This window comes from Epinephelus lanceolatus, chromosome 14 (genome assembly GCF_041903045.1).
Source record: "Epinephelus lanceolatus isolate andai-2023 chromosome 14, ASM4190304v1, whole genome shotgun sequence".
Classification (NCBI taxonomy): Eukaryota; Metazoa; Chordata; class Actinopteri; order Perciformes; family Serranidae; genus Epinephelus; species Epinephelus lanceolatus.
Window position 1 is genome coordinate 20,084,047 of NC_135747.1, and position 15,679 is coordinate 20,099,725.

General features: G+C 41.2%; 1 protein-coding gene across 2 annotated transcripts; it reads left to right on the forward strand.

Moving 5' to 3' along the window:
- Positions 1 to 435: 435 nt before the first annotated feature.
- On the forward strand, positions 436 to 14,083 carry LOC117251667 (sorting nexin-4-like). 2 transcript variants are annotated; one of them, XM_033618162.2, is made up of 14 exons: positions 436 to 591; positions 1,415 to 1,539; positions 2,292 to 2,433; positions 5,852 to 6,001; positions 6,583 to 6,630; positions 6,889 to 6,944; positions 7,280 to 7,352; positions 7,614 to 7,675; positions 8,853 to 8,918; positions 9,090 to 9,179; positions 10,273 to 10,372; positions 10,609 to 10,754; positions 11,874 to 11,988; positions 12,173 to 14,083. In XM_033618162.2, exons 1-14 carry the CDS (start codon positions 496 to 498, stop codon positions 12,218 to 12,220), a joined length of 1,317 nt encoding a protein of 438 aa, XP_033474053.1. In that variant the 5' UTR covers positions 436 to 495; the 3' UTR covers positions 12,221 to 14,083. The 2 variants fall into 2 exon arrangements, with proteins under 2 accessions (XP_033474053.1, XP_078030565.1); XM_078174439.1 differs by having other exon boundaries at positions 448 to 594.
- The last annotated feature ends 1,596 nt before the right edge of the window (positions 14,084 to 15,679 follow it).

Below are 15,679 nucleotides of genomic sequence, written 5' to 3' on the forward strand. Positions count from 1 at the left end.
CCCAACTCATTTTGTAATGCTTGCACATAAGCACATGGATGTTACCGTTTAGTTGTGCTGAAGTGAAAAGTTACAGGGTCACTTGCAATGATGGAGCAATTTCAGGACATATTCAAGGTCTGATTACTTGCACTCAGTTGATCTCATCTCTCTGCATTGTTGCATTTTACATTATATCATGGTATTTTATAAAATTAGACTATAATTGCCAGCAATGATGCTGATATTACCTTTTTTTTTACACTTGTGGATAGCATATATTAATTAATTTATCTATTATTCTAATTCATTTTATTATATCAATATTATTAAAATGTTTTCACTTGTTTAAGCTGTTTATAATGGAATGGACACTGATATTTTAATACCATTAATTTAGTTGTATCAAAAATTATAGTAAGATCACTGATCACTGTCCTCAGTCTGCAACGCATGCGCACAGCAGAGTAACCACTCTGCCAGCTCAGCTGACAACAGCAGCACCTCGGCAGCCAGATGATGATGGCAGACTCTGGAAGTACCGAAGAAGTGGCTGTGATCGGTAACACCGACATCACTTCGGCAGAATCCGAGAACAACATCATAAACACGGTGGTACTTTTTCCTACCTTCTTCTTTAACATCTTGGGAGTTTTAAAGCCAGGTTTTACCGGTGAAAACTTTTCCAAACAGGCCTAGCTTCATGCTAGCTAGGTGGAGTTAGTGACATCAGACAACACAGACTTTTCCATTCACCTCTTCAAAAAGCATTTGCAGTGTTTAGAAGTACCTTCAAAGCTAAATTAGCTACAAGCTCTAGAAGCTAACGTTAGAGAGAGAAAGTAAGCTAAAGTTGCTTATGCTAACAGTGTCCGAAGCTACTTTGTAAACTTTTGCTACTGCTGTTAGCTTGCTAGCTAGCAAGTCTGAAAGCTAAACCTAAAGTTTAGTTTAACGTTAGTTTAAGTTAGCCAGGGTCGTATTTGTGTCCTGCAACTCCAGTCCTTGTAACCGTGTTTGCTGGTGAGGAAGGAGAGTTTTTTGCTATATAAGCAACTTTTGTAGTGTTTCGTGGTGGTAGTGTTGTCATACCTTGTCTTGTGACCTGCACACGCCTGTCATAACCCTCTGCAGAGCATTGTCAACGTTGCAGTAAGTTGTCTTCAGTTGCACAGCAGCGGCCCACTCCTCTGTGTCCACCTGGTTTCATGCTTGTCAGTCTGTTTAGAAAATACTAGAATACAACTTTATTAATTTGTCTTTTTTTGTTGTTCTTATTCTCCTGAAAACCACATTCATACCTTGCACATACCTGTCTGTTTACCTGCTGTTATGTTTCTGTTTCTACCTTATATGTTTGTCTTTTATCATTTATGTTTTACTTTCTCATTCTCTTTTACTCATGCTCACACATTATTTTGTCTTGTCTCTGTAGATGGTTGAAAAAGGGACAGCTCTGTTGAGAAAAATGGAGATAAACGTGGCAGAGTCAGAGAAGAGAACGGGGAAGAACACGGTTAACATGCAGGAAACCTACACAGTCTACCTCATAGAGACACGGTAAGCTATCAACTGGAGCATCTGGGTTTCGTTCTGTCGTTGTGTTACCTACACCTACTTTGTGCAATACATAACAACTTTTGAGTTTCATCACCCCAGTTGTGGCATAGGTGTTGCAGCATATGCAAACAGATTAATACAGTGGTGCAGAAACACAAACAGCAGTGACAAGTAGAGTGGAGTGGGACCACTTACTCCTACACTTCAGCAATATTAAAACCACACAGGGCATGTTTTCTTTTAACAGCATAATTCTTAATGTCCTTAGAGTAATTAAGTCAAATACTTCCCTGAAGGGATGTAGTTTGGCTGCCTCTAACAGGTCTGGTATTCTCTGGGTATCTTATTATTTGATTATATTTTAATGCTGCTGTTGCTGTGATTTGATTATTTACAGCTTATACAAGCTGGCTAAATGAAACAAGATCAAGGCACAGAGTAGCTTGCACTGATTTCTTCACTACCTTGTCAGACCCCCTACTCTTTGAATATAATATGTATTCATTTCTTGACTATTCAGCTGGCACTTAGCTCTCTGAATTCCAAAGGTGCTGAATAATCACAATGCCTCTGACAAGGTTATTTCTCCCCTTCTCTACACACAAAAGGCCACTGTCAAGTTGACGTTAGATGTGATATGTTGTTAATTCTGTGTCTCAGTTTGCTTTCAACAAGAACAATGACTCAAATGTCTTACCATTTATGTGATGACATGTTAACAATACTGTTTGTTCCCATTCCTCCCTCTGCAGGCCAGCCGAAACTGTTCTAGAGGGGGGTACGCCTGCCACGCCTGACACTTTGTGGAGACGCTACAGTGAGTTTGAGTTGCTCAGAACATACCTCTTGGTCACCTACCCCTACATTATCATCCCTCCACTACCGGAGAAAAGGGTGAGTGACACATACGTATAATAGTTTTTTAACATATTATGAAATGTATTAAATGTAATGAATTTACTGGTTATAACTAAGGACTTTTTGTTATACAGCCACTTTCTCCGTAGTTGGTTAGAGACATTTCTTTAGTCTTTCTTTCATATGTCCGTTTTACACCAAATTTATTACAGGCATGCAGGTTTTTTGAACATGGGTAAACCTCCTAAAAATAGACTTTAGACTCCAATCCCATTGTCAGCAGATGAGAGGGTCTCGGGGGCATACCAGCATGCCTTTCTGTGTGTGTGGTTTTTTTTTTGATGTGTCACATTTGACATTACAGACAGGCCAGGGAACAGGTAAACACTAGAGAGTAGCATAGAGGCCTATGTCAACTCTATGAATGTTACCTCTTAATATATCTCTTAGTATCCAGTCTCTCTTTCAAACATGGTGCAGACTAATTTGATTGATGTTTGAGCGCTGCTTGGGCGGAGACGGACTGTATTTTGTGACAGCCTGTTATTACATCTCGCCAATTAAGGAGGTAAAATCAGTGCATTCGCCTGGGTGTTGTGTTCCCATCTAGGGATGCACCGAATATTCGCTAACCAAATACACTGCTCAAAAAAATAAAGGGAACACTAAAATAACACATCCCAGATCTGAATGAATGAAAAATTCTTATTAAATACTTTGTTCTTTACATAGTTGAATGTGCTGACAACAAAATCACACAAAAATTATCAATAGAAATCAAATTTATTAACCCATGGAGGTCTGGATTTGGAGTCACACTCAAAATTAAAGTGGAAAAACACACTACAGGCTGATCCAACTTTGATGTAACGTCCTTAAAACAAGTCAAAATGAGGCTCAGTAGTGTGTGTGGCCTCCACGTGCCTGTATGACCTCCCTACAACGCCTGGGCATGCTCCTGATGAGGTGGCGGATGGTCTCCTGAGGGATCTCCTCCCAGACCTGGACTAAAGCATCCGCCAACTCCTGGACAGTCTGTGGTGCAACGTGGCGTTGGTGGATGGAGTGAGACATGATGTCCCAGATGTACTCAATTGGATTCAGGTCTGGGGAACGGGCGGGCCAGTCCATAGCATCAATGCCTTCGTCTTGCAGGAACTGCTGACACACTCCAGCCACATGAGGTCTAGCATTGTCTTGCATTAGGAGGAACCCAGGGCCAACCACACCAGCATATGGTCTCACAATGGGTCTGAGGATCTCATCTCGGTACCTAATGGCAGTCAGGCTACCTCTGGCGAGCACATGGAGGGCTGTGCGGCCCCCCAAAGAAATACCACCCCACACCATTACTGACCCACTGCCAAACCGGTTATGCTGGAGGATGTTGCAGGCAGCAGAACGTTCTCCGCGGCGTCTCCAGACTCTGTCACGTCTGTCACATGTGCTCAGTGTGAACCTGCTTTCATCTGTGAAGAGCACAGGGCGCCAGTGGCGAATTTGCCAATCTTGGTGTTCTCTGGCAAATGCCAAACGTCCTGCACAGTGTTGGGCTGTAAGCACAACCCCCACCTGTGGACGTCGGGCCCTCATACCACCCTCATGGAGTCTGTTTCTGACCGTTTGAGCAGACACATGCACATTTGTGGCCTGCTGGAGGTCATTTTGCAGGGCTCTGGCAGTGCTCCTCCTGTTCCTCCTTGCACAAAGGCGGAGGTAGCGGTCCTGCTGCTGGGTTGTTGCCCTCCTACGGCCTCCTCCACGTCTCCTGATGTACTGGCCTGTCTCCTGGTAGCGCCTCCATGCTCTGGACACTACACTGACAGACACAGCAAACCTTCTTGCCACAGCTCGCATTGATGTGCCATCCTGGATGAGCTGCGCTACCTGAGCCACTTGTGTGGGTTGTAGACTCCGTCTCATGCTACCACTAGAGTGAAAGCACCGCCAGCATTCAAAAGTGACCAAAACATCAGCCAGAAAGCATAGGAACTGAGAAGTGGTCTGTGGTCACCACCTGCAGAACCACTCCTTTATTGGGGGTGTCTTGCTAATTGCCTATAATTTCCACCTGTTGTCTATTCCATTTGCACAACAGCATGTGAAATTGATTGTCAATGAGTGTTGCTTTTTAAATGGACAGTTTGATTTCACAGAAGTGTGATTGACTTGGAGTTACATTGTGTTGTTTAAGTGTTCCCTTTATTTTTTTGAGCAGTGTATATTCGGCTGAATATTGCAAAAAAACACACATTCGGTATTCGGTGGAATAAGTTAAAAGCAAGGCCGAATAATAGCGGCGTGTTTTGATAACGCAATCAAACAGTGTGCCGTGACGGGCGGAGTAAAATGTCGGCAGTGTGGCGATCTGTCCATCACCGCACTCGCATTTGCGACTAAAAATAGTTTTGAGTGAAGCAAAATAGGCTAAAATCATTCAGCACGCTGTGCGAGCAGCCTACAGATTTCAACCATCAGCAGAAACGAAAGGCGAATCCCACCGGTTGTGGGTTGAACGGGGGTCACAGACACAGACAGTAATGTATTCCTGTCAAGTACGGCGGCCATCGGCTTACCGCGACGGAGAAGTCGGCTCCAATAATATTCTCTTCTTGGCGTCATGACTGCTCAGAAGTACCTGAACAGCCGAGCCAGCCGAACACAGGTATGTGATGTGTCAGAGGAGAAACGAGCCGTTCACATTTCTCCCTCTGTGGCAGGTAACGGCCGACAAACCTCACCGCACTTTAGGGACTGTTCTTTATTTATGAAGGGACTGTCAGGGGAGGAGGGTGGCTGGTTGATTCTTATTTTATTTATTTATTTTATTTTGATCCCCCCTATGTTAATCACTTATTGATGCTGTTTTTGAAGTATGAATAAGTCAATAAGTAATTTATTCCATTAAAATATCATTGATGTATTATAGAAAAGTGATTTATCTTTTTACAAATGACAAAAGGCAAATCTGCCTCATTTTCGCTGTGGTATCCTGATACTACTCAGAACCATGATATTTTCATTGGTATCGTACAGTGGGTCCCAATTTTCACTAATCTGGAGGGGGTTCATCTGCAAAAACTAATGAAAAACTAAACAACGATATTTGGTATTTGGTACTCGGTATTCGGCCAAGCGTTTAATATTATTTGGCTTCGGCTTTGGCCACAAATTTTCATTTCGGTGCATCCCTATTCCCATCAAATGCTGACCGGAGCCGGAGGCGATGAATACCTGTGTCTACTGCAGAGTAATTTCACCAGGGTGTGAATGCTGATTAAAACCTTTCCTGTTGTGTTAAAAAGCCAGTTATTAGCGGGTGTTAATGGGATGTTTGTGCAGTGGAAAAGGAGCTATTGTTTGCTCTCAGTTTCTTCTTGGTTGTAGCTTGAATACACTCTTGTCTTTTGAGATGGTATTATTTTTTTTACCCATTGGATTGTGACTCTTGCAGGCAGAGTTTGTGTGGCATAAGCTGTCAGCAGACAACCTCGACCCAGACTTTGTCGAGCGACGGAGAGTCGGCCTGGAAAACTTCCTGCTGCGTGTTGCATCACATCCTGTCCTCTCCAATGACAAAATCTTCTTCCTCTTTCTGACAGAGGTTAGCAAATTAACTATTACTCATTATGTTGAAAATACTGTCCCAATGAATTATTCCACCATACATATGCAGACATACACTCTCTCACACACTCACAGTCTTACAGGGATTTCAAACTGACAGTAGCACTGTGGCAATACGATGCACGAGGCTGCACTGGTGGGACATTACAGAAAGAAGAAGTATAAAAGGGCAGTTCCAGTCAGAAGGGATATCATACTGCAGTGGAAAAAAATGGAGGCTGAACCCAAACAGTGATCTCATTGGCATAAATGAGAAAGCCTTTAATTTCTGCCACAGACTTATTGCTTCCATACCAGGAAGATACCTCCTAGCACATCATTTTAATTTGCTGCCCTGGTTAACTTTCCCAAGTTATAAAATCCTGCTGTGCAGAGCATTGCCATTTGATCCACCTTTGATTTGTACTTCATCTTCTCCCTGTAACCGTTGGCAGCATGCTCAGACCAGTGCAACCTCTTGTGGTGTTTTGTTGTAGTGCAGTTGTAGGCTGAAAAGCCCCACTCTTACACAGTTTGGTTGATAATCCTGTCTGTCATGTGTCTGTTATCTGTCCTTAGGAGAAAGGATGGAGGGAGGCAGTTTTGGAGACAGGCTTCCAAGACAAGGTATACAGCTGGTTTTACTTTACCTCCTTCGTGTTTTAGTTGGATAGTAGTTCATTGTCTAACTGGTTTACAAACATCCACCAAGTTCCTCTTTTCCTGAACTGCTGACTGAGAGTTTGTTGTTAACTGACACTGTCAGTGTTTCAGTCACTTGGCTTGTTTTATGATAGGCAAATTAGATCTTATCAGCAGCATCCTGTCATCTTGCCAAATGCAAATTAAAACCCTGGAGATGAGTGTAATTCTGTTCCCTACCAGGTTGACTCCAGACTGAAGTCTCTGAGTGCCATGTTCAGAGTCAAGAACCCTGACAAGTAGGTGTAAAGCAGCTTTTTCCAGGTGTATTTGTTTGTCAATAATACATTTTACCGTGATTTACACAAAGCAGGAGATTGTCAGATCACTGAATTATCACAAAATTGTTTCTGAAGAGGTGTAAGTGAGTAGACTTGATTAAAAAAAATAATAAATATATATATATATATATATATATATATAGATCCCAGTGGCTAAACAAGTAGTAAGAAGTATAATAATTAGAGTTTCTTTTTATACAACCATCACACGTCAAAGCAATACAAACTGAAACACAAAGAAATGCTCAGATTCAGTGAAACGCTTATGAGGTTATGATCCATTTCTTCTACAGGCGATTCACAGCACTGAAACACTACAGTGATGAACTGAACACTGTCATCTCTCAGTTACTGAGGGTGCGGGCGGTAAGTTTTGGCACATGCAAACACTCACAGACACACACCCAAACGTATTTTCAACTGTCTGCTTAGGTTTGGCCAGTGGTTTGTATCTTTTGCATACTGTGTTGTGCAACATGTTCATCCAGATTTCACTGACATTTAATCTGCCAACTCCTGAGAGAAATCGGTGGGTATTAGCTCGCTAGATGTTTGGCTGTCTTCATCAATAACTTCAACTCTATCTCTATAATGTAATAACAATTGATTTGATTGTCTTTCCTCTAGAAAGTAGCAGACAGGCTGTATGGAGTTTACAAGGTCCATGGTAACTACGGCAGAGTCTTTAGGTGAGCAACACCTTTTCTGTTGTTTCTGCATTTCTACATTAATAAAATCATAGTTTTAGCCCTAAAGAGAGCACCACATTTAAACAAAATAAAGCATTTTTCGCTGTGGTGCTTTATGGACTTTCCATTTTTTGGCATAAGGAAACTTCTACATGTACAATACTTACTGATGAATTAGCATTAAAGGAGGCAGCAAGGTCATTCCTTTAGGCCCTGATCACACAGAAAACACCACACTGCATTTTTTAAAAAAATATATTAAATGCCACTTGTGAAAATAACCGCTCGCTGCGCCTTTTAATCGTTACCAGGCAACCACAGACTCACCTTATTCTAACCTTTCTGTGTAATCAATCTGCTGTTTATTTATTTATTTCACAGTAATTCCTGGCTAGTTCCTAAAATGTTCAGGCAGAGGGTACTTGCTCTAGCCCTGGTTAAGGGTGAGAGGCTGTCAGCAAATTGTTTTTTGGGCATAGGGAAACGGAGATCTGTGTGGGTACATGAGACCCTAAAAAAGAGGGTGGGTCACAGGGAGTACCACCACTTGGTCCAGGAGCTTCTCCTCAGTGATGGCTGTTTCCAGGCATATTTTAGGATGACTCGAGGACAGTTTGACAACCTGCTGTCCTCGTCGGGCCATAAAGCTCTGGGTATCCAGCAACTGGTACCAACAGCCTCTCCTCCATTGCTTACCAACTGTAAACTCCTCTCAGATCATCTGATTGGACAATGGGGAAAAAAAGATGACGAAAAAAGAGATCATGTGGAGCATTTTTCTGCTCTGAGTTGAAGTGTTTTCAACTCGAGGAGTTCAGAGCACTTAGCAACGCAAAAACTGCGGGCAAAAAGCTTCATTCTCATTAAAAACAATTACAATAAGGTGCCTCCAGCTGCTAAAATGCGTTCTGTGTGATCAGGGCCTTAGTCATGGAGATGCTAAGTTTCTTCTTCACCATTTTGTTTTGTTTAAGTATTGTTTTCACCAGAAATTGTATGTTTGAGATGCTTTGCTAAATACCTTGGAAGCTTCATGAAGACACAGTATACATGTATGAGCAAATAGTAGCACACAAAGCACCATTTTGTCTTGTTACTACTCATAAGAGGCTTTATGGACTGAACAGAGAGAGTTGTAGTATTCAAGTTAAGTACACCTGAACTGTTGTGTCTCCAGTGAGTGGAGTGCCATTGAGAAAGAGATGGGAGACGGACTACAGAGCGCTGGCCACCACATGGACACGTAAGTAGACTAAAGACACTCTTCAACTGGTGTAACCCTCTCACGCACTCAAATTGTAGCCTACACCTAAATGTGCTTACTAAAGCAGTTTTAGACCAGTCATTAAACTGCTAACTTCAACATGTTCTCACACATAATGTTTTGTTTGCATTTGTTGCAATTTGTGCACAGGTATGCTGCATCAATAGATGACATTCTGGAGGAAGAAGAGCACTATGCAGACCAGCTGAAAGAATACCTTTTCTACACTGACGCTGTTAGGTAAGTGCTTGTTTATTATTAAAAGAGAGGGAGGCATATCCAAGGCCAAGCAATTTAGTTGATGCTCTTACTGCTGTTGACAAGCTGTCAGAATAGATTGCAAGTCAGCACACTTTATTACCATTTGTAATGTCATCATACTGTATGAGTTGAAGTGACATTGACATTAAAGCATCATACAGAAGTATATTAATCCTGCTTGAGTTTTCTTGACTGTTTGTTATGTAGCTAACTCTGACCTTTGAGGCTTGACTCAAATTACATCAGGCTCAGGAGGAGGTGATCCTTAAAGGGATAGTTAAGATTTTTTTGGGTTGAATAAGGTGCTTATCCATAGTTAGTGTATTACCTGCAGTAGATGTCAGCCGGCACGTCCCCAGTGTGGAGAAGCAGACAGGAGTACTAGTGAATTGAAGGAATCCATCTATACAAAAAATACAAACATTTGATGGTTTCAGTAAACATTTTTCTCTGTTTTTGGTGTTTTATACTGGAAACAATCAATTGATATTCACAAAAATGATCTGCAGAATAATTGACAATAAAAATAATCATTATTAGAGCCCTAGTTTCATGGACAAATGAAGGACGTGTCTCCTCCTGGTTAAGGGTATTGATCGTTGTTGATGTCTGGCAGAGCATTACCCACTGTGCCACACTCCATTTTGCTCATATTTTTATGTTTGGTTAAAGCTTTTCTTCGTCAGGTTTAGAGCTGTCTGTAGTAAAAGCACAGTAGACTTGTGTGCTTCCGCCTCACGCTGCCATTTTTCTCTATCGTTATATTCAGAACAAAGCAACATGCTGCTGCGCTAATGCAAATGCTTTAAAGCATATGTAAACCATCTGTTAGCAGGGCATGTAACGCAGACATGTTGTCAAGAGCACTGATGTTAAGGCTCCGTGATTGGATGGAGACCAGCTATGTCTCAATTTATTACTAGTGGCAGTGGAAGCGTCATTTCTGTTTGATGCTTATTGTAATATTAGAAACAGAATGCAACAATGGAAAAAGGATCTTACATTTTGAGGTTTAAAATTTAATAAACTTTTTAATCATGTGTCCATTTCTGTGTGTGTGTGTGTGTTTAAGATCAGTATGTAGGAAACACGAGTTGATCCAGTATGAACTGGAGATGGCAGCTCAGGACCTCGTCCATAAGAAACAACAGAAAGAAGAGCTGGTCACTGGGGTAATACTCACACACTCATTTATCTCTCACTTTCTCACAAAGTACACAAGTGGTATACACACACAATGAGTCTGTCAACTCTGTTGTGATAATTGCATTTGATTACGCACAAGTAATATAGATTACCGGAATTGGGCATGTATTTAATAACATATTTGTCATTTTATTTGATGAAAACATCAGTGAATCAATTAATTTATTTGTGTGTGTGTGTGTGTGTGTGTGTGTGTGTGTAGACAGTACGTGTCTTCTCTCTGAAGGGAATGACCAGTAAATTGTTTGGCCAAGAGAGCCAGGAGCAGAGGGAGAGCAGGTTGGCAGCTCTGGAGCAGAGTATCCAGGAGGGAGAGGAAATGGTCAAGGAGAAGAACACAGAGTGCCAGTAAGATCAACACCAATTATTCAGTCCTCTGCCTTTTCTAAATTATTCCACTCTTTGTCTTGGATGTCTCTTCCTCTACCTCTTTTCCTCTGTTGGAAATACAGTATATGGTTTAATTTTTAGGCACACAATTTGCCCTTAATTTGTATATTTAATAGTTTTACCCCTTAAAGAGAAGGAACATGGCTGGTTGCAAATGTTGAGATGGGATTATCAACAACAGGAGAACAGATACCTGATTGCTTTTTCCAAGCACAAGTGGTGGTGAGGTTACTCCCATGAAACTCTGAATCTTAGGTCAGGTAGCCCAGAGTCAAATTCAGGTATTGTATATGATTTAAAAGACATCAGTAATACTACTGACCTATTTTGAAAACAAAAACCACCTGTATTAACCGCCTTCGCCCATCCCTCACACCACACAGTACTGCCATTCTCGCTCTTCCAGAAGTCTGCTGCCCACATCATCACCAGAAACCCCTCCATCAATGACATCACTCATGTCCCTCAGCAGCTTCACTTGCTCCCAGTTAAATACCACATTGACTTCAACACCATACTTCTCACCTTTAAGGCCATCCACAACCAAGCCCCCCTGTACCTCTCCCAACTCTTGCACACCCACTCCCCTACCGGCACTCTCAGGTCTTCCTCTTCCATCTTCCATCTCACTGTCCCGCCACCCCGCCCGACCACTATGGGGTCTAGAGCCTGCAGCCGCTCTGCCACTTGCCTCTGGATCTCCCTCCCACCAGACATTTGTAGCATCAACTCTCTCAACTTTCAAATCCTGCCTCAAAACCCACCTCTTTCAAACAGCCTATTCAGTTTGACTTCATCCGTCTAGCCACACACATCCTTACCTTATTGCTTACCTTGTTGACTTTTTAATCTGCTGTCATTTTCTCTATCTTTGCATGTAAGGTGACCTTGAGTGACGTGAAAGGCGCTTATAAATAAAATGTGTTATTGTTATTATTATGAAAGGAGTAACAAGCCAGTTACCACAAATTGTCCTTTTTCCTCTACTTTCTCTTCTGTATACCTTCCCCCATACCTACTGTTCCACACAACATGACTGACAATAGCGTGTGTCTTTGTTTGTGATTGTGTCTTCAGAGAGTTTGTGCGAACTGCCTGGGAAGACATTGAACGTTTTAAGGAGCAGAAGGACAAAGATTTGCGTGAAGCACTGATCAGCTATGCCATTATGCAGATCAGCATGTGTAAGAAGGTATGGGGCTCTTACCCACAGTGTGTGTTGTCGTATAATTGCCTACTTAAAAATGCCAGGCGTTTTGTGATGGTGATATTTTCAGCAGTTCAGCTCCCCGTCTGTTTCTCTAAATTAATGTTTTGTTTTCACTTTCTCTCTTTTTCAAAACTGCTCCTGCTCTCTGTCACTCACTCTGTTCCAGGGAATCCAGGTGTGGTCCAACGCCAAGGACTGTTTCAACAAAATGTGAGCCACTTTCCCTCCGATCACTCTCCTGCACCAAAACCATAGTGAATCAGATCGTCCACAGTGGGACCATCAGCTAATCGCCACACTGCAGTCTTATGGAGCTGGACCACGGGAGCCCAAATACTGCCCTCACTTTGTTTGCCACGCTGAATGATTCTCTTTTCTCTCTTGCACACACACACATTTATTTAGAAAGAGTTTCCAAGTCAGAGTCATTCGGTGGATCCATGCCTTTTAAATCCAGATGTCTTAACAGTACCATTCTCTTTGCTCTCTGCAGATGATCCAAAGTTTCTGTACTTTTTTTCTCCTGTGTTGCACAACTGACAGCATGTCCAAGAGAAAAATCCTGCACTAATAATGCGTAATAGTTGCACAGTGGAAACAGCTGTGCAGTGTATTTCGGTACTTGTTGACACGCCTCTTGACTTATCTCTCACCCTGACAGTAATCAGGAGCTGCGCATTTCAGACAGTGGTTCATTTGACTCTTTGTAGAGTTACCTGCCTACTTGTGCCTTTTCATATTTTACTTTTAGACACGATACTCTCTCTGAAGACAATATTTTGAAAGGAAGCAAAAACTGAAAAAACTCCAACAACATTCATCCTTGATTTTGACACTTTCAAACACATTCAATTTCACACTAAAGGATTTAACTGTTACTTTGATTAGCCTGTCACCTACGCTGATGTCTGCAAAAATTCCAATGGTCTCTTTGCAAGAGCATCTATGAACTGTGTCCCCCAGGCTTCCCAAATGTAGCATATCTGTGCACTGAAATAAAATGGCAGACGCTGGGGAAACAGTCTGGGATTAGTTACCAGGAATCATTTCCACAAGAATACTTTTACCACTTCTTCCCAGCCTTAAGTAAGAAGTGTAATCTTTTGAAATTCTACTCAATAAAAATGTCAGCTAAGGGAACATGAACCACACTTCAGGAAGTCACGACACGTTCACTTCCTTTTCCTCTTTCTCCTGAAATATGTTTCCTATACTTCATGCTGAAGTCAGTCATGCTGTTATTGACCGATAGCCGACCAAAGTGCTTATGACCAAGTACTAGTCTGTATAGTATGGATCAGGGGTGGGAAGCTTGGGGTGGGTTTGGTTATTGATACTGTTTTATGTTTTTTGCTTTGTGCCAAAAACAAAGAGCGATGAGTCAGATGCAGTCATGAAGGCATCAGCAGCAGTTTGGTTGCCTTCTTGAACCACTTAATTGAGGCTTTTTGTGAGACTGAACCATGATGGCGCCCCTACAAACTACCTGATCTACCAAGTGCAACTGTAATTTTAGTTAAAAGCAGCACACAGAACATACAGATGAGTAGTTTGGCCTTTTCTTTGCTGTCAAGCTTTGTAGCTTTTATACCAACATTGGTTTTTGTACACCAGGGGAGGGACAAAAAAGTAGCTCTGCCCGATGTCAATGTCTTTTTCTGATGTTAAGTTACTGCACTAAATAATAGACCTGAGTTCCAAGCATGCCTCAGGTCAGTGTTTATAAAAAAAAATGCTGACCAAATAGTGGAAACTTTTAACTACATACATGTCTGATCGTCTGAATCTGGCTCAATACGTAAGATATCCACACACAGTGAATTTTGACTTTGCTTCCTTAATGATATCCAGCTGAGGAGGACAGATGGGTGCAAAACGGACATTTAAAAAGTTGTGCAGGGATTATTTTCTTTCAGCTAACCCCACCCTTTCAGAATAAACAATCAGTTTACTGAAATAATCCCAAATTGAGACTTTATGTATGTTTTTATAATAAATGTGTTTAATGGGAGATTGTTTTTATGTTTCTGTAATCAATGAGCTAAGACACTAATAAACATTTCTTTTTTAAAAAACATTTTCATTACATTTTTTATGATATGATGAGTCAAAGACGATACTGACAGTTATGAGGATAAGTGGCACCGCTGGTTTCACACCGTGTTTACAGATTACAGAGCCAGGATGCTTGATGATTTTCCATGTACGAAACTGGATCACATGACATTTTGTTTGTCTTTGTGGCTAAAAGATGAAAGAAACGTGTTTAATGAGCTTGTCCTAAAGGTCGGACTGTTGATTCACCTGTGTGAAAGTCAAGTAACATGCTGCCTCACCCGTATGTAATCGTTGACCTGTTTTGTTTTTTTCCATGACACCTGAGTTGATGGTGAATGAATCAGAGGGGTGTGTCTCTGTATGTTTACAGTCATGTGACAGTGTTTCATTGATCCCTGTCAAATCCTAGCATGCATGAAATGTCAAATCCCACAGGAATGGGTATTTATTTTGTGTAGTTTCTTTTAATGGTAATATTATTAAGCTACTTTTTCTTAAGTGGACGTGTGCATCAACTGTTAAATATGATTTTTTTTTAACTCCATGAATAATTCTTGTACTTACGAATAACATTTAAATGAGGTAGTGAGAAAAAAATTATGTATTTTTTCCCAAAACAATTTAAGTTAAGTGTTGTTTTGGGAGAAAAGGGTCCTTTGATGTACAACCTTTGTTGACATGTTTTTTGTTTTGTTTTGTTTTTTCAGCAATTTGAGAGAAAAAAATCATTGTTTTTAAAGGAATTCTTGAAGGAAGTATTTCATGCAACCTAGCTAACCATGCTTTTGTAAAATTATTTTACAAATATACCTCTCCCTTCGACCACTTCAGCTGTACAATATCTTCCTGAGACCCTCACATTTATGTTTACTGCACCTTACATCATTCTTCATTCTGCCTAACGTAGACCTGTTGTCCTCATTCGTGGACACTTATTTGTGCCATCTAGTGGTAGTTAGAGCACATTACACTAATCCATTGTTAAAAACAAGATGGTAGCCATCTCTGCAACGTCAGTCTACAGCCGATCCCGACACAAAAGAGGACAAAACTGATCACATTTTAACATTGAAACTTGTTTATTTATGATTAATAATGTTTGTAGTTTAACATGACCCAAAAAAAAAAAACATTTTAGCAACAGAAGCAAGCTAAGACGGTTCAATAGGAAGTTCTAGTATGAAGATGTTGGGGCTGTATTATCGTCTCGTTTGAGGACACTATGACTTTATTATTGCTGACAGTGTGTAGTTTTTTTATAGGCTACTCATCAGGTCCTACTGATCCCAAACAGCTAGGAGAAATTGGAAATGCAAACCAAACAAAAGTTCAGGTCTCAGGAGGACATGAACAGCTGAGATACCAAGATACCTAAGGAAATTTGCCCTGTGATGGTTTATATACAATCAACTTGTCAAACGTGACTTTTAAATATATGTACACTACAGCTGGGAAGGGTCAGACAAATCCTTGAACCCACTGGGATTTGAACGTCTCATAGAAAAAGACTGGTCAAAGGTGTGAACTATGAAATGATGCATGATTGGCGCCACCTGCCGATCATAACCAGCAACAGCACTTCAATTTGGCAGAGAAGCAGCTTAACAAAGTGGTA

What these genes read in the sequence shown, in the direction of transcription:
- LOC117251667 (XM_078174439.1), top strand. Translation starts at nt 496, where the DNA reads ATGATGATGGCAGACTCTGGAAGTACCGAAGAAGTGGCTGTGATCGGT. An exon ending in GCTGGCCACCACATGGACAC is followed by an intron (nt 8,919 to 9,089) that starts GTAAGTAGACTA and finishes ATTTGTGCACAG; the next exon opens with GTATGCTGCATCAATAGATG. An exon ending in GAGAAGAACACAGAGTGCCA is followed by an intron (nt 10,755 to 11,873) that starts GTAAGATCAACA and finishes TTGTGTCTTCAG; the next exon opens with AGAGTTTGTGCGAACTGCCT.